This window comes from Eleginops maclovinus, chromosome 2, assembly GCF_036324505.1.
Source record: "Eleginops maclovinus isolate JMC-PN-2008 ecotype Puerto Natales chromosome 2, JC_Emac_rtc_rv5, whole genome shotgun sequence".
In the NCBI taxonomy this organism is placed as follows: Eukaryota; Metazoa; Chordata; class Actinopteri; order Perciformes; family Eleginopidae; genus Eleginops; species Eleginops maclovinus.
Genome location: NC_086350.1, coordinates 10,841,561 through 10,869,381, shown reverse-complemented (window position 1 = coordinate 10,869,381; position 27,821 = coordinate 10,841,561). Strand labels below are relative to the sequence as shown.

Genomic DNA, 27,821 nt, shown 5'->3' with positions numbered 1-27,821 from the left:
TTTTGGTATTACATATCATTGGGAAACATAATCCTATATGACACTATCAAGAAAACAGGCGTAAATATAGCTATCAAATGTAAGAAACTACTTTGAGACAACTCGGCCACATATAGGTGGCTTATCAGCAGTCCGTCGTCTGAAAGGCAAATGTAGTTGTAATGTAATTAAAATGTCATTCGTTGTCATAAATAATCTACTGCCACCTAAAGGACAAAATGAACATTTTATTTTGAACTCATGAAGCAGTTTAGTAATCAAACAAAGCAGACAATTCAATCACAAATGTATTTACTACATGCATTTACATAGTATTACAGCATTTTTAAACAAAAGGCTTTGAAAATGTAATGATAAAATGGGCAACAAAGATAAAGTAGTGAGTATAAAGTAGTACTCTAACTAGTAAGAGTCTCAGTGTTATGGTATTTTTCTTAAAGAATAGAGCTACAATTGGAAATGTATTGGTTTGAATGTGTGTGTGTTTGAGTGTTTACTTGCTTGTCAATCATTTATGGGCTCCATTAGCTAAATGTTAATATATTATTGATAATACAACAACCAACAAAAACACATCAACTATAAAAACAAAATGATAAAACACATCTGATAAAAACAAGCATTGGTAGTAACACAATGAAGCTATACAGTTACATGTAATGCAGTTCTACCAGAGTATATAGAAACAGTCTGGTGCACTGGATAGAGCAAAAGCAGTTCATATATATACAGTGCAAAAAGTGCTACAGTGGTTTCAATATGCTAGCTGGTGCATTATAAATAAGCTAAAATAGTACACTATACCCACTGAAATCATAGTAATTATACTGGAAGCATTGTATAGAAATGTCATGATAAATTCCATAAACTTTTGTGTGATGGCTGTCTTTCCTATTGAGCATTGATTTTACATTTGACATACATTATTCAGTTTCTTTTTCTTTCTGAATACAGACACATACTATTTGGGATATGAATTCTATGACATAATAAAACATAAGTAGGGTGGTAAAAGTACACGGAGAATGGATTTAAAACAAGAAAGCATAATAGAAAAGAAAACATCATACAATTCAGTTATACTCAAAGTGTTATCACTGCATACTCTTAATTGCATAGGCACAGAAAGGTACTCAAAATATGAATAAGGAAATACACAAAATACTCCAGTGTATATTATCCAATTCTTATCTCTGCAGTGTACAAAAAGATATGCAACTCCTTCTCAGCTTCATGATCGAGTCATTAAAATGGAGTTTCTTTAGCTGAAGCAGGATTTGAGTTGCCTCTGAGCTGAGATGTATCATTTTAGAGAAATGATTGGACATGCACCTGAAATGATATTTGCCGTTTATTGCCCTGCCAGCATTTTATCCAGTTAGCAAAATACAGTGTAAGCTATTCCAGTGTCTCTTGAAATATATTGTCAGTGTTTGACTTGTTTCGTTTCCGTTATCAGATGCCAGGAGCAGGAGTGTTTCTACATTTCCATTTCCAGTGACATTTTTTTACAAATCCAGTTTTATAACATGTCTTCCAGTGAATCTGCTAATAAAGTATGACTTATAAACCGTGATTTCAGGAACGATACTAAGTACTTGTGTGATAGAGTATCCATATAGACATTTAAAGGGCACATATCATGCTTGTTTTCAGGTTCAAACTTCTTTTGTGTTTTTTTACATGATTTAAGGCTCAAAAACCAGATTATTCTCATCGTACTGTCGGTATGAATATACCTGAAATAAACCTCTTCTGAAATGGTTCTTTTTGGTGTCTGTCTCTTTAAGCAACCCAACCAAAAAAGCCCAATCTGCTATGATTGGATTGCAAGAGAAATATGGCACACCTTTTCATATGCAGTGCCCCAGCTGTTTGTGTAACCAGTCAGATGGGGGGTGATATTTTGTAATGAGCCTGCATGTCACATAGGAAGGGGAGTGGATTTTTTCCTGATCCAGGCGGCCCGCATAAAACTGATTGGGTTGTCTTATTTCACAGTTTATGAATTGCTAGGAACTTATATACCCAAATGTCTGTATACAAGCACTGAAACTGTGTGTTTCTTTATAATATGTACCCTTAGATGTAAGAATTCATGTTTCATGTAATGTCAGAGTTTAGATAGACATACGGCACAGAATTTCCTTTTCTGTGCAGTGTTTAGTCAGATGCTGCATGAGCAGACAGCAGACAGTGTAGTCGACTGCAGCAGCCTCAAACACAATGCTCCACTGTACTATCCCAGGATTTGCCAGTGTGCCCTACTGAGGTATATTTTCAGTGTGAGCTGCAACCATTCACTGAGGCATTCAGCAGAAGCCAATGATCTCCTCTCCAGTGTATCAAACTATTGAAACATGTTTTTGTTTTCAGTTGACACTGGTTTCAGTGTACATTCTATACAAAAAGAATCATAAATGTGTGCAGTGTCATCTACAGTTCCTTCAGTCTGGTCTTCATTTAAAAACTTCTGCTAAAAAGTCATTATGGGTTCTATAAAGTATGGACTGGGTGATAATTAATAAAATGAGCAATAAACGTATGGACTCAGTTAACAGTGACACAACACAGTCGTCCATTACAGTGATCTAAACCATTTTCAGTGACCTGTTTCACACTTGAGTGATCACAGCAGAAAGAGATGTACATATGGGGGCAATTACAGTGGGGACAGTGGTATATAGTTTCTGTATGAAGATCTTTAAAAAAGAATGTACAATAATAAGACAGAAACCTATCCTATCATATCAACAGTGTGCAAATGGAACCACAAAGGGAAACTGTGGTGTATTGTAAAGACACTGGGACACATCGTCTTCCTTCTCATACACAGCTGCTCTGGATGAGGAAATGGTAGTCAGAGTATGGTGATGTTTCTCCTTCAGAGGCACAGCTCACTTCACTCTGTCAATGAAAAGCATGTGGAGACAAAAAGCAATAATCAGTCATTGACTTCATTCAAACTAACTACTACAGGAAATGGCTCACAAGTACTACTGGGCAAAATTGTGAAAATGTTACATGTATTATTATATTACCAAATACCTCAATCTCAATACTGTCGTGACATTGTAGATCACTTGTGCTTTCTCAAAAACAACTAACCCAATGAAATAATACAAAATAATCAATCATCAGCGGATATAATAATTAAGTGCCTTAAGGTAAAACATAGAACAGCTAGAACAGTGTGGTAGGATCAGAAAAGGACATTACCTACCGTAAAACAGCCTTTAAAACCCATTAAAGGCATTGATATATTGCTCAGCCCTTTGATCAAACAACACATGTTAAAAATGCAGTGCCTGAAAGCTTTTAAGTTTACTCACAGACAGGGAGACACGGAAGTGATAGGTGATGTCCTGGAAGGACAGCACGGGCACTGACCACATGTGATGAGTCCCCTTAGAGGAAAGTATAAAGAATATAAAGAGTCAGCAAGATAGTCATTTGCAATATGTTGCCTGCTTTGCGATCTTTACATACATTAAAACTCCCTTATTGATCTGAGTATAACACTTAACACACCAAAAGATGGAGCAAAAAAACTTCAAAACAAGACAGCAAGTCCATACAATAAAATCAACATTTGAAAAGCAGGCAGCAGGGTTACTGTTGCATTTGTTTCATGGTACTTTGAAACCTTTTCTTTAGGGCTGCTTTACAAATACTCAGTTTCAGATATGTGGCCATTTTGTTCCACTGCACTACTTCACTGTAGATAAATACGTATGGCCAAGTAGGCTATTGATTTGAAGAGGCATGACCTCTGTAAAGCTATCTCTTGTTTTACTTATTAAGACTCTTATATAAAAATGACAAATTAGAAAATACGTTTTTATTATATGATGGATAATGTTCATCACTGTGTACCTTTATAGATGTACTCTTTCCACCATAGAGCTCTGTTTCTGTGTGGTTGGGGCACAAACGGCCCTTGGTGGCTCCACATTGTTTTACCCACACACTGTTCGTAGACCTGCAATGAAATAATTATGCTTAATGTCTCTGTGGCCTACAGTTGACATGTTTTAAATGTGGCATTTGTTTTAAGGAAAAGGTCAAATGTATTCATCTAGTATAAAATGTGTGAAATGTAGATTAGCTAGTGTAGCCACTAATTGATTAGTGAAGCAAAAGCCTTGTCTCAATCAGAATAATATGTGCCCAATAACATAGGTCTTACAGCAAACCTCCTAGGAAATTATTAGAAATGTAGAGACCCATAAAATAAAGCACTACCAGTGCATGCGTGCAGTTATGTGCATAGAGTGATGTTTGTATACTCACGTCATGTGCAAAGTGATTTGTGAGATGGAGGAATTTCTGTTTCCGAGGAGTGATACTGTGTAACTGGAGTCAACATAGAGAAACATAACATACAATCAGCATTAAGCATCAAGACCTGTATTCAAACTGTAATTGTGGAAAAGGCAAACTAACAGAGAATGGACAAATCAAAGGAAAATGTTAATAAATAATTGCAAAACATAACGTGATATGTCCTTAAAAATGACCAGATCTTAACTCTACTTAACCTGTTTTGAGACACTTTCAAAGTTTCGAGACACTTTCAAGGAGCTATTATTAAAACAATCATTTAGTGAATGTCTTTTGGAAAAATTGTGTTCAACTCTCTATTAGAGTTCAGAGACTTGGCTATCTATGGCAAAGAGCATTGAAACTGTTTGGGCTGTTTGTAGGGATCACCAGGTCGGATTTGTCACCCATCTGTACAATGTCAACTCAAAACTTTTAGATAAATGTACCTGCAGCTTTCAGGAGTTGCACAACTTCGTGCTTTGATCTCTTGGTTTGTCTCCAAGATATGTAGAGTAGTCAGCGAAGGAGCTGACCTTCCCCCTGCAAAAGTAAGAAAAGCCATCAGCACCGTACCCATACTGTAGCATTCTTCTTTGCTGTATGCAGATAAGCTTTGTTTGCGCTTGTCAAACACATGGCTTAACTGTGTTTGCATACTACATATTATATGTGTGAAGAAAGTGGCTTGTCTGCACTGAGTTTGTGGGTTCACCCTTTGTGTGTAGGCTGCGTTGTCTGCGTTGCAGAGGCGGCTGACCCGGGGGAAGACGGTTGGCTGTACCCGTCCCGCCCAGGTCTGTAGGTGCCGGCCTTTTGGACTTGGCAAAGTACAAAGGTGCCGAGGTGTGACTCAGGCGGTTTCTATTGCGGCCGTCCTTGTCCAATTGTCTGGATTTTGCCTTCTTAATGATGGTGCCTGGCGTTGAAACGAGGCTCCCTAAATCTAGAGAAGAAGGATAATTAAGTTGCATCAAAGACAATGTAAACTACAGGAAAACATCTCAAATGTGACATTTGAACGCGCCTGACTAAAAAAAAAGCAACTTCCTTTTACTTTTTTTACGTTTTGCAAGTCTTGTTTTACTCTTTATTTTATTTACCAAATTCTCCATCCACATTACAAAAATTCTAGGGATTTTCACATAGGCACTTTATTTTACATCTTCAATATCCAAATGTATCCATCAAATAATTTTCCCAAATCAATCTTTTTTTAATGGCTTTTAGTATTTTTATAATTGTATTTCCTCCTCTGTAAATCACCTTGTTGTTGTTTTGTTTTCCCAATTCATTGTAAATGACTGTCATGCTTCAATAATCTCATATGTTTGAATGTGTTGAATATATATTACTAGCTTACTTACCAGGCACGGATTGGTTGTTACTCAACGTCGGACCTGCAGCTGATTGGTTGCCTATGGATGAAGAGGATTAGAGGATGAGAGAATCAGATCTGAGTAGAATTAGCTTATATTTATTTACTATGCCCGGAAAGAGCTGGTTGACTGCTTTACTCTTCAAACTACCAAACTCATTGCGATGGTCAGTTACTTCACTTACGTGGTGCAGTGGTGGTGGACAGTGGAGTATATGGACTTTTGCGTGAGGATCCCAGTGCCGCTCTGGACCTGGACCAATCAGATGGCAGTACAGGAGTTCAAGAGCCAGTTAAACATTGATATACTTGAAACCAAATTAATTTGTTTAATGTTTGGATACGTGACTCATGATCTCCTTTCAGACAGGAAAAAAGAAACACCCAACTACGCAAGACTAAAGGAGCAGATCAGAAAATGAAACAATGAAGGAACAACAAAAGCAGGTGTTGAAAGCGTACCAGGGGCAGACAGGTGGACAGAAAGTAACAGTGGCAGTGAAGAGAGGCATCCAAGAGACGTAGAGTACACAGGAAGGAACAAAGCTACAGAAGCAGGAACAGATATGATAGAAAATATGTTAATGGAGAGGTGGAAAATGTATTTATTTTACTACAAAGCATAACGGTGTTTCTCTCACAAACACACTTACCCATCTTTCTCTGTGGCATCTCCTCTATGGTGAAGAGTCAGCACATAAAGGACCGACATGGAAATGACACTGTTGGGGAACAAATAAAGATCATATCACTGCACACAGATTAAGTGGATTTTTATGTTAACCCGCCAAACTCTCCCTAAACACATTTAGCTCAGTCTAACCTGAAGGCCATGACGATGACCAGAGCCAGGATGGTCCCCTGCATGAACCTCTGGCTGATGCAGCCTTGATCCTGAGTCGGAGTCTGCAATAAAAACACACAGATTACATGTTGTAAATCCTGCTGTTTAACATAACATCATTTAAACACATCACTATCATGACAGACCTTGCTGCCAGGTTTGACCGTCTTCTTTCTGAGCGGGCCACTTCCTGTTCTGCTGAAATAACTGCTTGATTGGCTAGATGGACAAAAAGACCAAAAGATATCCAATATTATTTTGTTATCATACAAGATTTTCAATGTGTCACACCCACCCTGACAACTTTATTGGAAGGGATTTCAGCTCATTGCTCTCACCTGATAGTGCCTCCACTCACGGTGCTCTTCATGCTGTCGAGGCGGCGCAGCTTGGCCAGTTTGCGGCTCCAGCGCTCCAGTTCGTCTATACGAGTCTCCAGGTTATCTGTCAGCTTACACAGCTCCTTCACCGCTCCCACGTTCTCCATGAAGATACGATCCTTTGAAATAAGATGCAGAGCTGTTAGTATGGAAGTGTTGTCCGATGGCTGTCAGCTCTATGCATGTTTTATGTTTTCCTTACCTTGTTGACCACTAACAGTTTTGGGATAGTTTCTCCGTTGGTACACACCACATCACCACCCTCCTTCACTGCTTCAGGCAAGATTTGCTGAACTTCTTGAGCGATCACTCCTGCAGGAGGAAATAAATGCAAAAGTGAAAAAAAGGGTGATGTCATTCATTCATGGAGAATCAGACATCAAATATTAAAACATAGTGTCCTGCATGACAGAGTCCGAAACCTGTTTGCAGTTTTGCACTCCTTGTTCTCTCAGCTCTACAGTAAATTTTGTGGTTAACACAAGATTTAAAGATCTTCATATTTTGTTTTACGACATAAAATATGGCAATAATACCCCACTGTTGAATATGAACAATTTTGCCCGTCTGAAAAGGCTGGCTATATGAGACTAAAGAGGTTGTTTGGTACATTTAACATAATCACACGGCTCAAAGGTTAACCCATCTGCTCAGTGGTGGTGTGGTTGAAGTCATACAACCTTAGTGTAGTTTTCTGTTTATAGCAGAATAAAACGTTAGCTTTTATTTCTGGCAATTGCGTTTATCTTTGCGTTATCTTTCTGAACGAAGTTTTCAAGTGAGATAAACATTTGGTTCAAATCATTTTTTCTACAATAACCCAAAATCAAGGAAAAAATACCTTTGGCCATTGATAAAGGGAACCAGTGCAACGATAACTCCAGGCTGGCATACAAAATGCCTTAGTGCTTTATTAATGATGACACGAGGAACAGTGTGTAAAGAAATAAGGTGATGGAGACAAACATTTGAATCTGTTATTTATGAGGTTGTTACCAGTATCTGAAGTGTTCTCTATGCCCACGGAGGCAGCAAACTCAGGCTTGAACTGATAATGGACGAGCCTCATCTGAGAAATCCGTTTCAAATTGTCTGTGGTGTCCACCTACACACAGACAGAATGACAATGATGTCCATGCAGATGGTATGAAAACACAATGTTCATGTTGCAGATGAAAGTGCTTGCATCAAGAACAATGACTAGACAAAAATAACTTAAACTGCACAGTCAGCGGTGCTGAGCAATGGGCACTTGGATGACATGAATCATGATGACAAGCACACGAGGCAAACAATGACACACTGAATGTTTGGAAAACACACACACGCGCATACACATGCAAATACACACACCCATATACATACACACTGAATTTCATCCTGACCTCCTGGACATTTTCTTTTGCCCTGATGTCAGAAGGGTGCACCAGGGAGCCCATGACCTTCAGGTTGCCGTGGATAACAAGGGCCTCATCTGGCCGGTCGGTGTTGATGCCAACTCTCCCGTGATGGTAGACTGAATCTGGCAGCTGGCCGCGCTGCCACAGCACCTCGTTGTCACTCTCAAACTGACCAGGGTTGGATGCCTGTAGCAGAGACATAAAGAAGAAGGTGCACATTGACAATAGGTCAGAGGTTTCTAAAAATGATGCCAAAGAAAATATCAAGATAATTAAAACAGAGGCGTGATTCTCGTCTGAATCTGTTCTGAGCCCCCCTGGGAGGCCGGACTTTGAAATCTAACACATAAGCCTCTGTACAAATACTACAACTTGTTGTTTTTTACAATTTTACTTGTGAGTTTTAGAGGTGCTGGTAAGCAGATTTTGTTAAGTCTCGCTGTTTCCTGCTGTTCCGAGCTAAGCTAACAACCTGCTAGTTCCATCCACATATCTAATGAAGCTACAGATATGAGGCAAGAAATCAAATAGGCATTTTACCAGAACTGAGGAACTATATCCTTTACACAAACCAAGATGTAAGGGGTTGACTTTACATTAGACCTCATGCAACCCATTGAATAAAAGTAAATTATTGTTTCAAAAAGCCTTAATGCTTTTTTAGCTCATGCAATACATTTCCCTGTTTCACAAATCTGGAATTAAAACAATGCCATTTGTTTTCCAGTGAAAATCATGTATCTCTGTTTTTATTTTACATTTTTAAATCAACTAGAGTCAAATGCTCCTTTATGGGTTAAGACAATTATCTTAATTTGACATGGATATTTTTTAAGCTCTGGAAAGGTTAACGTTTTAAGGATACATGGTTTTCACAGCAGACAGTACTGCATACATTTGAATGTACAATAAGTGTGCTGGGGATCACAGCCACGCAGATTAAAGATATGGAAAGACAGAAGATGGAGATGGTGTAGTAATTTTGAAGAGCAGAAAGATATGTAAAGGAGACCAAGGTGTCACATTCGCAAGGGATATGATTGTTGTAGGAGGCAGACAGACATGGCCAGACGTTACCCTGACGATGATCCTCTCCGATGCTTGGGCAGCCACAGTGTAGCTTTGACTGTGGGACTGAGCATGCAGCGCCACCACCAGCATAAAATACCTGCATGACAAATACATCAGGAGTGTTACTACTGGAGCCCTGATGTGAAAATAGAGAATCATATGTTCACATGTGATGCATGTCTTTCACCTCTGGTCAGGGTTTGGTTTGCCCTTCTTCCTCATGTTATTTGCTGTGGTCTCGCTGAAGTGAAGCCGCCCCACTGTGACCTTTGTGACCTGCTCTGAGGGCAGGGTGACCCTGGGATAAACAAGATTACTAACAAATAGTAAAAACATTCATCTTCTACAATTGTTTACAAGTTTTTAAACACATCCTTTAAGGGGTTCACACTCACATCACTGGCTTAAACGGTCTCTTGCTGCGGTCAGACTGAGACTGCTCCACACTGATGGATTGATTCACAGCCTCCACCTGGCAATAAAAAGAAGAAAATAAATAAATCAAATACTTTATTATCTCTCATCTAAATGTAATGATCACTATTTCGCCTCTGTGCACCTTTACTCCGTTAAGTTTGAGATAGAAGCAGTCAATCGGCTGCAGGCCGTCACTTGTCTTGATGTACTTGGGATCTCCAAGCATGCCTACATATACCGTGACCTGGAAATGATTCTTCTTCTGGCAAACAAAAGCATCATCAGACAAGGAGAAATTGAAGCCCTTATCAGCGTCAACGCGGTAGGTTGGCATCGGACTAAAGAAAGGAAGAGAAATTGTGAAATATGAAGTGTGATAAAGAAAACCACATTTGTTGTAAGAACACTGCAGAGTCAACCGTTTTCACCAGGGGGAGACTCGACTCTATTACAGGGGGCTTTATTTTATTTGTTTTAAGGTCGATGCCTCAGTGACGTACACACATGGACTTTGTGGATTCAGTTTTCTTATTTTAGCTCTGCTAGGATCACCAAATAAATACTGGCTCATTCAATTCATTGAAATTGGTGAAGGGTGGGAAATGGGCCAAAAATAACCCATTACGTATTAAAAAAACAGTACGGATTTGGGCAAAATAAAAGAGCAAAAACACAACGAGCACTACAGTCTCGTGACATATGAGTTAAAGTCATTGAATACATCTGTTGAGAAAATCAAAAATGTTTTTTTTGGAAAATGATCAACAATGATAACATGTAAGAAACAAGAAAGAGATTTGGCTAATATAGCAGTAGAGCCTGTTGTCAATTCATTGGCTGCGTAAAATAAATAAAAGATAAAGTTATCTAAAGCCAACTGGTGGAAAACTAAAATTACAGACAGCTTAACGGTGATTCTTAAGTAAGAAGAGAGTTACGATTCTTCTGTAAAACACTTCACCTTTTTTAAGTTAGGATTAGGCTGAGAAACTGCTTATCTTTTTTCTGGATCCGATACTAATCCTAATTACCATGGCTTCCTATTAAGGACAGGATCTGCAAGCTAATAAGTGTCTGCATTACTGTCTACATTTTTTCCATTTGTTTGACCATTACTGTGATCATCTGAAATGTAATTTAGAACCAGTGAAAACCTTCTGTGCTTCTACGTATGTGGAGTGTACTAAAAATTCAGATGTGCAACCAGGTGGTTTTGATAACGCATTTGAAAGGTCTTGTGAGTTCATTTTAACCTTACTCCCTATCTATATATATTTTTTTCTATTTTGGCATTCAAGAGCACAAGAAGGTGTACACTAATTTCTCCCTTAACCCCCTCCTCACGGTGTCTTTCTAAGCCGAAACCCTGCACACACTCACTCCCCCGCACAGCTCACCTCTGAGGAATTTGTAGAACTCTGCAACACAGCTATTCCTTTGCCACTCCCGCTTTATGCTTTGCTGAATTATTTATTTTACCAATTATAGCTTCTTTCATTTTTTGCTCTCTGAAGTGGGCTTTCAGCTCTTCTCCCCCCGCAAAAAAAATAAAGACTTCAAGATGTAGCCTACAGATATGCCAAAATAAAATCCACTCACAGCTCTTTGCAGTTGACGTCATACAGCGGTGTCCACTTGTTCTGCTGGTGCGGCTGCCATTTAATGCACTGATAGTTTGGGTCCAGGTAGGAGTTGTCTGAATCTTGCATTAAACCTGTGAGAAACAGAACAGCAGTTAAAGAAAGATAGAAATAGCCAACGAATGTCTGCAACTGTTCTAAAGTCTGAGCAAAAGTCAAAGGGTAGGTAAGAGCAGGTGACGTCAGGTAAAGAAGATGAAAGATACCTGGTTCTTGTTTGATGATACCTGTGAGGATTTGGGAATTGAGGGTGCTGTTGGGAGAGTCGGAGTGCTTCCTCTTCTTGGCCGGGTGAACAGGGACGCTTCTGTGGGACAAAATTGATACACATTTAAAAGCTGTACATTTTCTACTCTTCGCCATTATTTACCCTTCAAAACTGCATAACACAACGCCGTATCTTCAGGACTCACTCCTGCCCCTGAGGATGCTGCAGCAGCTGATGGAGCATCTGAGTCTGCTGAATGTCTCCACTTCCGCTTGTGGCTGGACCAATGGGATACTGTGATATCATGGACTCAGGCTTCAGGTACATGTCCCGATGCATGCTGGGATAGTGCCCGTGCGGTGGAAGGGGTGGCGTTGGGGTCATGTGACACATGTTTTCTGGCGTCATGGTCCTGATCATGTGAGGATCTAAAAGACACAATGGGGATGGAGCTTCAGTTGTACATAATTACACACGCTGAAACGCTTCAACACACAGAATGCAGCTCTTTCCCCTAAGATCTGTCCGTTCTTGATTTTGAACTGCAGGTTATTCTACTTCCCTCTTACCTTAGCTAAAGGTATTTTCCATTGTTTCAGACTGGAGGGATGCCCATCAGATAACACTCTTACACACCTTATTACTAATGGGCAAGACCAACACAGGGGGGGAACGCGGCAAGAAGAACATCATGACTTTGAGTGACATTTTTGTTCCACTTGTATATTGAAACAAACCGAAAATACACTTAAAGTGAAAGCTTATAAAGTTCAGTCCAGGAAATTGAAATAAGTTGAAAAATCAATTTTTTATAGACTTTTGATTAATAAATGACAGAAACGCTGCATTCAATAAATTGATTGGTTTGCACATTCTCTTTGTCTTTATGCTCTGCTTAAATACAATAGTGATGATAAGCAGCAGATATTGATTTGACTGTGACCCACACACATCTTGAGCACGCCAGTGTCTTTCTCTCGGTGTCTGAATGCAGTTTGCAGATCCTAGCACCATGTCTGCTTGTTGTATTCTTACATTTGAGTGTGCCCCATGTCACATTGTTTCTGCATGTTTTTACAGGGAGAGGGCAAAGGTGTGTTACTTACCATTCACCTGCTGAGGAGAGTAGGGCTCTGAGCTGGAGTCAGGGGGGGACTCAGGTAGTGTCCTAAAGAAACAGAAGGCAGTTGATGTAATGGTCACAAGAAAAATCAATATTCAATCTTTACAAATGATAAAAATCCCATACCATGCTTGAAATTTGGACTCCTTCCTCATATATACTTCTTGTTTTCTAAAGTGCCATTACATTTAGGGGAGAAACTGTGTGTGTGTGTGTGTGTGTGATCTTTACACAAGATTGTATGCGTCAGGATTTATTTTTTTGCAGGATGTAATTTGACACTCTCTCTGTCTGTTATCAGTCTCCCTCCCCCTCTTGACCAGCTAAAGTTTTATTTGTACAAATAAAGCTTAATCAAGTATTGATTGCATAATATACCTGTAGTAGGGTGTGTGTGTGTGTGTGTGTCTGGTTCATTGTATGCTTTAAAATAATATACTGCGTCATCTACTGCCCTCGTGTTCAAAAGTGAGTTTTGGGAACATCTAGAACATATCTTGAACATTCCTAAGTATAAGCTCATTCTATACTTTCTCCTCATTGTACCTCTAGCTATCTAAATCTGTGGTATTTTGCTCACCCGGAGCGTAGTGGCCCCTGTGCTCAGGCTTGATGTGAGCCTGCTGCTGCTGTTGTTGCTGCTGCTGCTGCTGGTGGTGGTGCTGCTGCTGCGGCTGCTGCTGCTGCTGCTGCTGCTGTCCCAGGCAGTGGTAGTTGTGTCGGAGTCCCAGAGATGGACCTGGTGGATAGGCGTTCTGACAGTTAGGAGGCCCAGGCGGAGGGGCTCCTTGGCGCAGAGGAATAGGGGGGCTCAAACCACACACCAATCCCCCAGAGGAGGACACTCCTGCCTGGGGGGATGAGTAATTTGGTCCTGGGGTGCTATGGACCTCTGAGAAACAGCTGGGAAGAAAGAGGGGGAAAAAATAGAGATTAGCCTTCACAGAAAAAACAAATTCCTCTGTAACGACATGATCTGATTCGGTTGGTGCGTGTTGTTTTGACGTTGCTGGGTAGGTTTGGAGTCCCTACTGACATGTCAGTGCTATCGTCCTCCTTGCTGATGTACTCTTCCAGGATACTGGTGTCGATGTTGGCTGGCTCCAGAGAGCTGATAATATCATGACCTGTTGTGAAGGGAGGGTCGGGAACACAGAGGGGAGATGGAGAGCATCTGGGAATTAGCAATGGGAAACTTTCAGCAGTTCAACACACTGCCACAAATTCTCTAGTTTCAACACACGCTTATGTTGTAACAATCCCTTTAAAACTATATCGAATCACATTTTGCTTACGCAGTTTGTGTATCATTTTCAAGCTTTTCCTGCAAACTCCTGATTACTTTGTATGAATGCATTTATATCAGAAAAACCCACAAAATCACAATCATGAGAAAAAGAAGAGCTGAGAATTTAAAGATTAATGTAACAAGAGTGACCAACAGTTTAGATATGTGTTAGTAGTCAACATTACAGATCACAAACTGAGGATTCATTGTCATAATTGCTTACATAGACAGGAATTCTGTACCTAAGCTTTTTTTCCAAATAAATAATGACATATATCATTGATAATAATTACTTTCAAAATGACTAACCAACTAACTTCACTGCATTGTGTTGTCTCGCTTTCTTTGTTCATTAAAATGATCTTCTATCATAAAGATGAACTAAATCTAAAATGTAGCTTCTTGTTGTTGTGTGTAGCGTGATTTGTAATACTTTCTATATAATGACATAGTATATAAATTAGTAATTTCATAATTCCCTAATTATCCCCTCACCTCAGGGTCATTTTCACTCTTTGATAGCCAAATCCTCACCAATCCCAAACACATGACCCCACTTAATCTCTAAAACACCAACATGCAGAACAAGCACTCGCTGTGCATATATTGAGAAAAGAGTAAATCACTTTATATAAAGTGCCCTTCCTAAAAGCATTCAACTCAAATGTTACAAGAGACCAAATGTATTTTTAAAGCAGGCACTCATCACAGACTGCAGATTTGTAGAAACCCAGTGAGTGTGAGAGAGGTGGGGGGAGGGGGGGGGGGTGGAGCAGAGGATAAGAACCTGGTATATAGTGGGTGGGCAGGCTACCCCAGTCTCTCTCTCTTTCTACACACACACACACACACACACACACACACACACACACACACACACACACACACACACACACACACACACACACACACACACACACACACACACACACTCTGATAGATTAAGCAGCTACTCAGTTGGGAATTCAAGGAATTTTGTGTTAGCATTTGAAAAAGTCTCCTTTCCCCCTTTTTTTGTCTTCCTTAACGCTTCACTTTAAATCAGAAACGCAACTGAAATTAAACTATTATTTTTCATAGTACCTTTTCCTATCTCCACACATTGCTACTGTTCACCACAAATGATTGAGTAGACCATTGTATCTATGTCACATCCAACAGAGAGTTGACAGCATAAACATTAACATCTTACAACCTTCAATCAATAAAACCGCCAAACCAAATCTCTTCGTTTCCAACCCGATCAAACCAATTCAACACTCGAAATGATATTCTTCAACATTATAAGTTGTCACGCTTCCATGTTTGTGGAGAAAACTAGCAGGTTTACACTGACTTGCTTTTCCCGATGCAAAGTAACAGATGGTTAATGTCTCCTAATACGTGCCAGTACAAGGGTAGGAAAGCAGGATGGTTCCCCTTAAATAAGATCCAGATGTGCACCCCACCCAAATAGGCAGTAAATTTACGCTGGCAGGCCTGATAACGAAAAATAGAGAGATGGAGAGAGAAGGGAGGGTAGATAGATGGAGGTTGAGGAGAGTGGGGGCAAGAATGACAGTATACAAGTTTGAGGTCCAAGGATGGAGTTAAAAACCTACAATATTGACTCTAGAAAGAATATGAAACAGAGCTGTAGAGAAAAGTCCAAAACAAGTCCAGGACCAAGAGTTCAAAAGCGGCAGAAGACCTTGATTGAAATCAAGTACACTTTGACTTTTAAATGAACCGCTTTATACCCTTTTCACAAAAACTAAGACATATATATACTTTGAAAATAAGTTGAGCAGCTCCAAATACAGATGAAATATCATGCGTATGATATGTAACCAGTTAACAAATAGTTTCTTAAAGTATTTGATTTTGAAGTAGTTTTAAAGATAAAGTGTTTTTTAAGTAGTAAAGTCAGTGGTATATTATATTTTATCACCTGATGAAAGAAACATTTTGGCTGTCTTTTGTCTCTATCAACCCCTGATTGAAATATCGAGTTCTTTAGCTGCTTCATGCATTAATAACGAATAAACAATATAATCACAGGTGTGCTGGAAAGAGGTGTTCATTAAACATCTAAGACCTAACAAACTCACAAAGCCAAAGCATATTCCCAATTCTGAAGCCAATGAACATGACCAATCAGAACTGATTCAGTGTGTTTGTCTTTCGAATAATGTTTTAAACAAAAAAAAACGTTTTGCCTTTAAAGTGTGACATATCATATTTGTGATGGTTAAAGGAAAGCTATTTATAATGCTCTTATTTAATGCTATTCTTGTGCATGTAAAGAATAATAAGGACATAAATGATATTACTGTAACCTCCATATCAGTGAATCAGTTTAGTTAAACTAGCTGTGAACTGGATGTGTAATTTCCCCGCCCTCTATATTTGTCTCTGTCCAGCTGTGTTCAACAACGAACAGTGAAATGATTGTCAGTCCAACCTCAATACAGACTGGCCTTTTAAAAGATTAGGGGCTGAGAGGGGAGTGTGTGAGTGCGTGTTTATATGTGTGTATGTAAGTGTACGCGTGCATGTGTGTGTTTGTTTGTTTGTGTGTGTGTGTGTATGTGTTATGCCACCATTTCAATGCCTTGGTTGTCAGCAGAGTTATAATCTAAAATGAACACAAACAAAGGACCAAGTGTGAGTACCCCTTAAACATGATTTGACTTATATCAGTCAATGAAATGCACATTACCAACTTTCTTCAGTAAAAGAGTAGAGTTTGGGAAACTACACTCAAGGCTGCCGACAGGCTTGAAAACTAATTTGAAGGAACATAAAAGTATAAATAAATCTACATTTTACACTAATGTTTTTACTCCAAATGAGATTTGTATGCACTCACATGTGTGTGTTAATAATTAAACACTTTCAAAGGAGGACAAAGTCCATCTGATAATCAAATAGTTAGACCAGAATGAACTTGGCTTCACACCCACAACACATATACACAAATATTGTACAGAGAGTGAATATGCTTATACAGATTAAGCATCAAATTACATCCTGAACCAATAAATAAAGCATTGCAGCAAAGATTCCACTCCAAATTTGAATTCACAAAAATCAACAAAGTATAATCTGATGGATTTTAGTAATGTCAAATTAATCAATGTACAGAAACTAACAATCTTTCAGTTATACAATTTGCATAGTCAAGAAATGATTGTGCCTTCAATGTACATGTTACCACACACAAACAAATAGAAACTGATACAAAAAAGATTCATTGTAAAATCTACACAAGAAAGTGTTAGACAGCTTTGACGTAGAGCCTGAGAGATTTAGACCTTCTCAATTTGTTTAAAAGACAGGGTTATGGTTAAAAGATTGAAGACCATCACTATGACACAACTATTAATTTAGAAGTGACTACAAACAGAAAGTCCCTCACTAGGTAGGGACTGATAAATCACATTTAAAGAAAAGCAGAGTGGACAGACCGGCAGAGTACCTGCGCGTAGCCAAAGCATGTTGATGTCCTTGAGATGAAAGCACCTGAAAGAGAAGATGAGAAGAACAATTCCTCTCTAATTTTTCACATGTTTCCCCACTCGGGCTGAGAGACTTTCTTCTGTAAACCTGAGAGTCGCAGATCAGGGTAACAAATGTGTGTGTGTGTGTGTGTGTGTGTGTGTGTGTGTGTGTGTGTGTGTGTGTGTGTCTGTCTACGCGTGCATGCCTATACGTAAAAGTATGTGCGTGAGTGTGTGTGAGAACGGCTCGGAGAGTGTTATAATAAGGATTATTCCCCAGTCATGAGAAAGGGCTGTACCAGGCTACCACACACAGCCCTTGTCGCACACAAGCACTGGTCGCACCGGTGGACCTGGCTCAGGAGATTACAGCAGTGACAAGGCTGGGACTGAGACATGGAGCAAGGCTTGAAAAAACCCTGAAAATGTAAGGTTGAGTTTGAGGGCCAGCACAAGAACATGAAGAAGACATGGAGAAGGAAAATTAAGATGAGGGTATGAAGACCCAAGTGGCCAGATGAAAGAATTGGAAAAAATATGTAGAAGAAGAGGTGGAAAAATTGATAACACTCAGAATTCTGAATGGAGATAAAGAGGCTCATTTAAATTAATAAACACTGCGTGTTTTAGTTTTTAACTATTTAATTTTAGACGGAGCAACTCTGATAAACACCTGCAGTCACCATCTCTGAGCCTGCGTTAGACAATGACTAACAATCTCTTTATAAAACATTTTATATTAAGTCCAATTCCACCGCAAAAAACATGCAGCAGCTGAAGATTACTGAGTTGGCAGTCAGCACCAACAGGAGTGAGGCACAGCACTAAAAAAATCAAAACCTACTTGTAAGCAGTGGAGGCCTGGCTGCTCAAAAACAATACATTCCTCAAACAGTAATTCACTGTTAAACCTATAAATCAGGGAAGTTCAAACTTCATCTCACACAGGTTTTCCAAGATGGACGACGGCCTCCCTGTCCATGATTCACAACTACTGTGGGAGTACAGCGGGACTTAATTGGAACTTTGATATATTATCATGTGTGATGACGAGTTGTTTAACTTTGAGGGCAATATAGAGTACGAAACAGATTAAGTCCCTTTTGACTCAGAGGGCCTGAACTACTTCTTTTGTTAATTGAAGGGTTTTAGACCACACTTTTCACCATCAGTCCAGGCTGAGATATCTTAATTAATAAATAGTTGAAACAGTTCTCTGATCCATTTGCTAAAAAGGTTAAGATCCCCCTCATCTAATAATCCGATGACATTTGTACTCCTTTGTTGAACTTGTATGCGTTTGTCTGTGTCCATTTGAACTCTGATAAAGTCACAGTATAGTTCAAACATCTGTAAGCATTATTAAAGGCTTCAAATCATTCAGTGTGCTCCAGCCCGTTGTTAACCTCTACAAGATCGACATTAATGGATTCATGAAATGTGGTACAAACTTTCAGGATCACCTGTGGATGAATCCTACTGACTTTGGCACTTCCTTGAAGATTTCGTCTAGCGAAACATGAGCTTAAAAATGTTTTGGAGGCTACAGAATGGATTGTCATAAAATGTGTCACATTGATGCCAACCTCAGGACAAATGCTAACAGCTTAGTTGTGACTCCGACATCTAGAGCTATTATCAGGCCCAAAAAGCTGTATGTAAATTAAATGACTTTTCTTTTATGCTAAATTAGCAAATGTTATTAGGTTTCTTTAGTGAAACATGATGGTGAATATGGATGGATTGCAGCATTGTCATTGTGAGCATGTTGGCGTTCTGATAACACAACTAATTTATCAATCAATAGTGTTGTTTGCATATGTTAGCTCCTACACAAGTTCATTAATGTTCTTATTCCAATGCGTTGTGCCTTCAGGACAATCTGAAAATGTAGCGCAGGCAGAGTGGGTCGCGGTTTAATCGAGTTCTTGGTTGACTTAAGATGGGGCATTACTTGGAGTAACACAACAGCAATAAATGTCATGATCCTTTAATGTGCAAACACTTCACTGAGAGTGTGTGAGCGACTGTTTGTTGGCTGAGTGAGTCAGAGAGTAGAAGGTCAAGTTTTGGGGGAGGATGGTGGTTTAACTGGGTTTCTCTCAACAGGCCAGTCCCTCTCCACCCTGAGTCTGCACTATCTCACCTCCTCACCCTGTCTGCTCACTGTCACTCTAATGGAGTCAGAAAGAGCAAGCGCCAAAAACCCGAGGAGAAACACCAGTCTCACCTCATTGTGTTTTAACAGCCACCAGGGTTATGCCAGGAATGTACCCTGTGCATTAGAGTGAATGTATACATATTTCTCTAATCCCATTAAAACAGTTTACCAGTGCCGAAATCCATTATAGTGCTGTGTGTGTGCTTCTGTATGAGCGTGTGTCTCCTACAGATAAAAGGCAAGAAGAACATAGACACTAGTTATCCAATACATCAAAATGATGGCTCTCTGATGTTACTTTTTTGGAACCAATTTAAATTAAAAGTTAAAAGCCCTGAATCCATTCCACTTCAATTACACTAGTAGTAAAGTAAATAGAAAAATAAGCAAGGCAGCACCTACTGTATACTTCCACTGGACAAGTTGACATTTTAGTCCAAGCAAAAGTGGCTGAAATAAAGCCAAAGTAAGAACATCTCTCTTACTCCCAAAGCAAGAATGTAAACACACTAAATTCCTGTCAGAGTGGCAAGGAACATCTGACAGTCATGAATGGCTGTGTATATTTAAGTCAACACTTTGTGTATACTATAATCAAGTGTTAAGTCTCTCCACAGATAAGTTATTATACATAAAGCACGGTATGTGTTTTATGTGCACTTGACTTCTGAAACATTTGACATTAAGTGTCTTTAAAAAAAGCGAATTAATAAGATGTGAATTTTGTGTAGTTGTAAATCACAGAGCACATAACTATGTAAAGTAATGAGACAAAATCGAATTGTCTTGCCTGCGATGTCTGAAAATACTGAACAATAATCAGTATACAAGGTTATTTTTTAAACACAAGTCAGCCAATATATTTAAGTCTGCAAGTAAACAAACCCAACTAAGATGTAAACAAGATGGTTGGTAAAGTAGGGATGAAATACAGGAGAAACCAACAAACTAGTGTTGTAAATGTTGAAAAAAGATCCCTTACTCAACTTTCTATGATTTAAAGTCATAGAATACACAACATTATATATTTATAAAGGCTGTTATTATTGGGATAAATATAAATTGGTACCACTTTTTTCCGGGTGTTTGCCTTATGATGAGCAACACATCATCACTGGTTAAACTCCCATTGCTCAACACACACATTGTGCCACAGCACCCCTTGGAAAACACACCATTTATCTTGACTTGAATTCCTCCACCCTTCACCCTCCTCCACCTTGTTTTTTCTTAGGATTCCCCGTTTAACTTGATCTGTTACCCATCACCAGCACTTTAGCTTCCAGCACGAGTTAAACCTCCTGCCTTCTTGTATTTATGTTTTTAAGATGAAGATTTGAGATGAGACTTTAAGTGAACAACACAGGGTAGTGTAAATTATGTTTGGAAACTTTCCCATATGTCCCATAAGATCACTTACATCAAACATTATAGTTATTTTTATTATGATGTTTACCACCTGCCATGTGTTCTGTGAATTAGAATAGTATAAAGCAGGCTTTTTGACTGTGTAGTTAATCTACAGTATAATAAAAGTACAACACACCAGGTAAAACTGGATTTGACAAGAGCTGACACATTTATCATTTTTCGTTCTCTAAAACAAATAATGGTAACACAAATCACACATTTTATGTTTGACTATCACTGTTCTGTTTTTTACGTTTTAAAGCTGAACTGTATTGTTAAATATCAAGGTCTAAAATAAATCAAACATTTCTTACCTTCAAAAAATCTCTGTAACGCTTCTGATTCATCTACCACGTCCATCCTAGCGGGTCCCACATAAAAAATCCATCCATTAAAGTATCCCCTTGTCCGAACGAAATCAATTCGGATCGGGGAAACTTTCACATACACATAACGGAATCCAAATTATACTCTTAGCGTCTTCGTCTTGTTTTAGTTCACATAAATCCAGCGGTTCATGCGGAGGACTTCTCCTGTTCAGAAACTTGGCTCTGGATTGACGTCCCTTGGCCAAATGCCTCCGGTGACGCTGCGCAACAGGCTATAACTTTAAAACTAAAGTATTAGCTGTTTATTAAAAATTAAGGTGCCAGCAAAAAAACATATAAGAAGAACGTTAGAAAAGTCGCCTTCAGGCGCACCTTGATTTCAGCTCCTATAAGCTTCATAATAAACTTTGGCAAAGAAATATCATCATTCCTTGGAGAAATTGAGAAATCGTCAAGAAATAATTTGTTCGAAAAAACGTTAGCGTAGAAAGTTGGCTAACTTGAGTCAGAAGTCCCTTGTGTTGCTTCTCTTTCTCTTTCGCCTCTCCCTCTCTGATGGGATGTGTGCAGCAGGAGGAGAGGAGGCAGGTGAGGGATGTCCGCCAGGCTGCTGAAAACAAAAGTAAAAGTTTGTTAGGAGCGTGTGTCCATGTCTGTACCTCAAAGTTGGTTTACAGTTAAAGTTTACTTTTTTTTTTAAATCAACGTTTTTTTTTCTTTTTTTCCCCTCATATGAAGACTTAACACCATTAACCGTGAAAAGGGATGTGATTGACTGGTCATGAAAAGAAAATGAATCAACTATTTACTATTTTAATAATCAAAGTGGAATTGCAGTCTTTTCCTTGTCATACATTTTAGAAAATGGAATTGAAAACATCACTTTGGGCTCTGCAATCTATAATATTATTTGTATTTAAATTATTGTTTGAATAATTGTTTTTGATTTGATGATTTTGGAAATAAACATGTTGTGTAAATATTTAACGAATATAACATTTAAATATTTATTTTAAGGGAAAATGTTCTTAAACAAAATGACATTATTTCCCAAATAAACTTTTGGGGCACAAAACGTAACTCCATTGCCTTTTGTAATTTTATGACAGTTATATTCTATGTGACACTTTCTGCATTTTTTAGGTACTCCTCCTGTTTTTTCTTCATTCTTTCTTAGGTTTTGTATAGTGAGTTTATGTTTGTATTCTAGAGGATATAGACAGTGTTTAAACGCATTGTACACTCTTCAGAAATACATTTAGGGCTTTATATTTAAATGGATCCGACTTCAAACTTTCAAAAACACTCAAACTTAATTAAAAGAGCATAAACTTATAGGTCAGATGTGAGGATACCTTGAGAAAACACTTCCAACACTTTATGTGATAGCTGTCAATTTCAGTTTTAACAGTTCCCGATTCATGTTGCTAAAGCTACATATTTTTGCTCTACCTGAACTAGCGGTGTAAAGTCATTTGGTATTTAACGTGTTGTAAAGAACACAGCCTTTAATTTCTCCAGTTTAAACATCCATACAGTAACAGGCATGTTTTATGTCAAGGCTTCCCAAGGGCTGGATTTAAGGGAATGATCCATTTCTCTCAACCTTATCAGCTGCATCCCACCCCCCTTATAACAATGCCACTGTGTGCAGCCCCCACGGCCTTGACGCCCACCCCCCCCTTCGCCCACATGTGAGATGCTGTTGTGTTGTCTTGTTCCCCCACAGCTGGAGCATCTCCCTCTACACCCCCTCCACCCCTCTGCTTTTCCTCCATTCAACCCAAACAACGCCACCGTTCTTTCAGCCACACTATGCAGATTGTTTTCAGAGGACAAGCAAGAAAGAGAAACAGAGAGGCTGCAGGGGACAATGAAACAGCTGGCTATGCTAAAGCAGTTCATTTCAGTATTCTATATTTCTTATCTCATATACATGTAGCTCTCTCACTGCATGTGTTGGTGTGCTTGTGTAGCACATATCTATTAATCTTGTGTGTTGTGTCAATATAACCCTTTTTAACAAAGTCACATTAAGGGTCTCACCTGTTACCTCTGACAAAAGCAGCTGCCTACAAAATGACATATCATGATCAAGGTTAGGGTAAGGTTTAATTTAAGGTAAAGTTAGAGAGTCTTGGGGGAATTGTATGTATTAAATCAAGCAATTTGCAATAAGGGGCAACAACAAGTTGTGTCCAGATATGAAAATGATGAACTCAGAAGAGGGGTTTTAGCCTACAATGCTTCTTTTTTTTTTTTCCTGTACAGTGTATTGCTTCCATTTCTTCATCTACACATGGGCATCGCTTTATTGATTTTCGGTAACTTGGGGGTAGCTGAACAAGCTGAAAAGAAAAACATCTCAACTTTTCAACACATTTTTATAGGCCTAATAAATATCTTAGCCAGATTTTTTAAATCCAGAAGACATAATTAGCAATAATTTAAATTCTCCTGTCCAAAGAAATAAAGTAACTTACTTTTTGTTTTGGTCTCAAATTTTGAAAACATGCTGCTTCTTTAGCTGCGATGAGGGATTTGTGTTCCCAAGCTCATTATCATTTTAAAATGTTTTATTTTTTCCGCAAAGTTTCTCCCCTGAATGTCTTATGTTATGCTATGTTCCCTGTTGCTATGTTTGTTTACCTTGGTCAATATGTTGAGCACTTAAAAGGGTATGCTTTCACATTATTTGACACACTCTCATGTTGTAGTTCATCTTTCAGCCAGTAGGTAGAGATGTTTATCTTTTTGATTGGAAGAGAACAACCTGAGGAAAGAAATCAAAATGAGGATGCATGAACCAGGTAAGTGGTATGCATTGGTTGCTATAGATGCTTTGAACCAAACATCACATAGTCGTTCATGCTCTTTACAGCCACTTAAAAGATAATGGGTTACAATTCTCCTGTTCTACGGTGTTGAATAAATAAAAAAGAAAGTGAGCTTACTGTTAACTGCTTTTTTGTCCATTTTACCTCAGCCAGTGGAAGACCAGAAAGGGTCTCCTCCTCTGAAAGACAGGCGCCTTTCTGTCACAGCCCAACTGATGATGAATGATAACACATATTACCTCTGCAACCAGCTGTCATTTTTCACTTTTCAAGGGATGGCTGAAGCAAACTGTTCACTTACAGTTTGATGATTAGACCAAGTGAGTATTATACATAGTAGCACTATGTATCACACGTTGCCTCCCCCCCCCCCACTAAGTGTTTTGATTTACTTGTAGAGTACAGAGAACGTGTCTGTTGTGGTCAGGCTCGGATCAGTGTTGTCCTGTTGATGCCATGGTTCATTGTCTGTCTGCTGATCTCGATTTCAATTCCTAACATGGGATTTAACATGGGAATCTCCACACACATGGGATCTGTTTTTACCTTTCCCTTCACACAACTAATGGCATTAATATCATTTAACCGACTCTGTGTATTTAATGCCAATGTCTATCACATACTTGACCCCAGACATATATGTTATTACTGTAACGGAAGTGATCGGAGTCTCCAATACTTTTGTGCAAAGCTTCATTATTGACAGAGCATTTTTGCTATATATCAAGTTGTGCACATTTAGTCATTGTGACACGTTTTACACAGGAACATAAGGGATAATCACTAAAGTAATGACACAAGCAAGTGTTGTGTTTCAAAAAATGTATTGAATGCCGTTATGTCGGTAATCGGAACGCATGTTGTTTATGCTTGGTACAACATAGGTCTAATTACACTGTGTGATTAGCAGAGCGATCTTTCCGTTGTTCAATCAATCAATCAATCAATCAATCAATCAATCAATCAATCAATCAATCAATCAATCAATCAATCAATCGTGGCTTCAATGCAGTTTTGTTGACTTAAAAAAAAAAAGATAGCCTATATATATATATATATTGCACGTCTCTCATGTAGCCTACTTAACTCTTACCTTTTCTCTTCAGTCTCTAATCTCAGAGTGCACGATTAAAAAATTCCCCAGGGATTCAACACCTGTTCATGGTTCCGGGAGGGCTACACCAAGTAGGAGTGAGTAGGGGGGTGGTAAATACATGTCAAATTTATGTTTGGTAGCTTTGTTTTGTTTTGCATGTATCAATTTTCAGGTTAATACATTGATGTTTTTACTTTATGTTGAATCTTTGAAATGTGTTTCAGTATTTCAGGTAAAACAGCTCTGACTATATCACCCCTGTCTTTGGTTGCACCTAATGCTGGGGAATATGAAAGACTGCTTTTTATTTTTTTACTTTATAAAGTGCTAATGCAGGGTGGTAGTGTGGGCATGGGAACAGTTCATGCTCCAGAGTGTGTGATGCAATGTTCAAAGTGTAAATAATTGAAAATTGATGCCCACATTTTGGGTTTGCTGTATCTCCTGGCTCTGCATCTTTTTTCTTCCGATGTGTTCAAAGGTCAACCTAACAATGACACAGGCAGGCATAATCTCCAGCATTATTTAACTTGTTGTCTTTGTCATAAATGGAGACTTGGCTTTTATAATTTTAGCCCGCCTGGCAAGGTTGGATCCCCTATCTTTACTTTCCATCAAACATTTTATATTAAACTTCACCAGCCCTGGTCAATGGCTTTTTCCTATTATGTGACATCTGAGATCACAAACTCATTTCTTCGACAGTTGCATGTCAACATAAATGACAGACAGGTCGGTAAATTACAATATCTAGTGTCATACATAGATAACAACATTATCACAAGAAGAGACTGGCCTACATTTAAGTCTCCATTTATTTTGATTGAAAAGATATGCTTTCGTAATTAGCATCTCATATGTACGTTTTGAAATGGCTGACGGCACTAAGCTTTCCTTTTGTTCACGCTTTTGTCCATGAATGAAATAAGCCCTGGTTCTATTTAGGACTTGTTTGAATTATTGATATGGATGGTATTCATTCAACTGAAACTGTATACCTTGTACGATATGGTCTCATTAAAATGTTCCTCCCAAGTTAGTTTCACAAACAATAATGCCTTGTTTTGAAAAGTTGGACATTGTTTATTAAGGTGGCTGATTGTCGGAATACATCCATAAATCAATGAGGATGAAGAGTTGTGAAAAACTGTATTTACAAGATTGATTATGGACTTATAAACATTGTTTTACAAAGTTTGTTTTACAGTAGCAGTACATGTACATTAATTAGTAAGTAAAACAGAGTGGTATACAGATGCTTTTCATGGTGTCTTTAAGTTTCTTTTAATGAAGTCACCTTCCTTCCATATGAGTGTAATATTGAATGTAGGCCAAATCTGAGATGACAGCAGTCTATATAACAACACATATGTTTTAGCCTACTATGTAAATGTGTGTTTCTACTGATAACTTTTATTAAACATAAAACATTTAATAAGTTTAATATTTTTTCCTCTTTTCTCCAGTAGAGGGCAGAATTGTTTTGATTAATGCTTAAGGAGGGACTACACTGATTTAAATACAAAAGAAGTAACATTTTCTTATGTCTTTCATTTTTAGGAATACATTCAGTCAATAACTCGGTCAACTGCGTTGCATGTATATAACATATAGTACATACACATACAAAAAAGCATCCAGTGTTCCTATTGATCAATAAAGTGCTTTTAGTTCTCTTAGACATTGACATTAAGTAAAAACATTCTATGTTAAAAAAAAAATGTTTTAAGTTTAATTAGGATTCTTAATAGCATGTAAGGTCAGACCACCATTGGTCCTCTGCTCTTTCAGGTGAACCTCTCAGATTTTTATTGTTTAGCTTTTAGTAATTTCCTAGTCCCACATTCTTTCAATAGATGATTTCTCAGCACGGACAGCTAAAGTTAATATTCAAACCTAATGGCAAGTTCTCCAAAGTAACGAGTTTCAAAACAATTCACTTTTCAGAGTGCCTGCGCTTGAATGAAGGCCGAGCACACAGACAAACACTTGTGCATGTCACGGATTGTAGGTAAGGCCAGTGTGTGTGCAATTGCAAGCATTTATATATTTTCCTTTTAATCGTCGCTTTACTCACTGTTTGTTTCATGAGGAGTTGCATTTTTGTGTTAACACTCAGGGGATGATCACATAAAGTAATAAGAGGACAACTCCATTATCTTAATGTTTTTTTTGCAGGGTCAGCTGGCTACGACTGGACAAAGAGTGGTCAGTCAGTGACATTGAAACCTGGGCAGTGTTCCCCTCTGTTGCTCTTCTTTCATTCACCCTGTTGAGTCCAAGTTGTTTAAACCAGCCACTGCTTTCAGCAAAAAGTAAAATCTGTCAAACCATCCCACAACTGAAAAGATTCAAATATACCATCTGTAGGCCTATGTAATTGTTATTTCATATGTAAAGCTGAACTGATTTAAAACTGATTTCCATTGCTACA

The 27,821-nt window shown here is 38.5% G+C and overlaps 1 protein-coding gene across 1 annotated transcript; it reads right to left on the bottom strand.

Annotated features, from left to right (window-relative positions):
- Positions 1–207: 207 nt before the first annotated feature.
- myrf (myelin regulatory factor) lies at positions 208–24,209 on the bottom strand. The gene is made up of 28 exons (XM_063874333.1): positions 24,104–24,209; positions 21,440–22,061; positions 13,821–13,911; positions 13,361–13,687; positions 12,768–12,829; positions 11,867–12,089; positions 11,660–11,760; positions 11,413–11,527; positions 9,956–10,151; positions 9,792–9,868; positions 9,584–9,694; positions 9,403–9,493; positions 8,311–8,511; positions 7,922–8,030; positions 7,128–7,237; positions 6,884–7,044; positions 6,692–6,764; positions 6,525–6,607; positions 6,355–6,423; positions 6,164–6,247; positions 5,887–5,954; positions 5,691–5,741; positions 5,039–5,269; positions 4,773–4,866; positions 4,294–4,356; positions 3,877–3,982; positions 3,333–3,407; positions 208–2,907 (listed from the first exon to the last, which is right to left on the bottom strand). Exons 2-28 carry the CDS (start codon positions 21,483–21,485, stop codon positions 2,827–2,829), a joined length of 3,099 nt encoding a protein of 1,032 aa, XP_063730403.1. The 5' UTR covers positions 21,486–22,061; positions 24,104–24,209; the 3' UTR covers positions 208–2,826.
- Between the last annotated feature and the right edge of the window lie 3,612 nt (positions 24,210–27,821).

Excerpts from the sequence above, each read along its gene's own strand:
- myrf (XM_063874333.1), bottom strand. The coding sequence starts at position 21,485 with ATGGACGTGGTAGATGAATCAGAAGCGTTACAGAGATTTTTTGAAG. Across the intron at positions 8,031-8,310 it reads CAAAAGAAAATGTCCAGGAG|GTGGACACCACAGACAATTT; the intron begins GTCAGGATGAAA and ends GTCTGTGTGTAG. Across the intron at positions 5,955-6,163 it reads TGTCCACCTGTCTGCCCCTG|GTCCAGAGCGGCACTGGGAT; the intron begins GTACGCTTTCAA and ends TGATTGGTCCAG.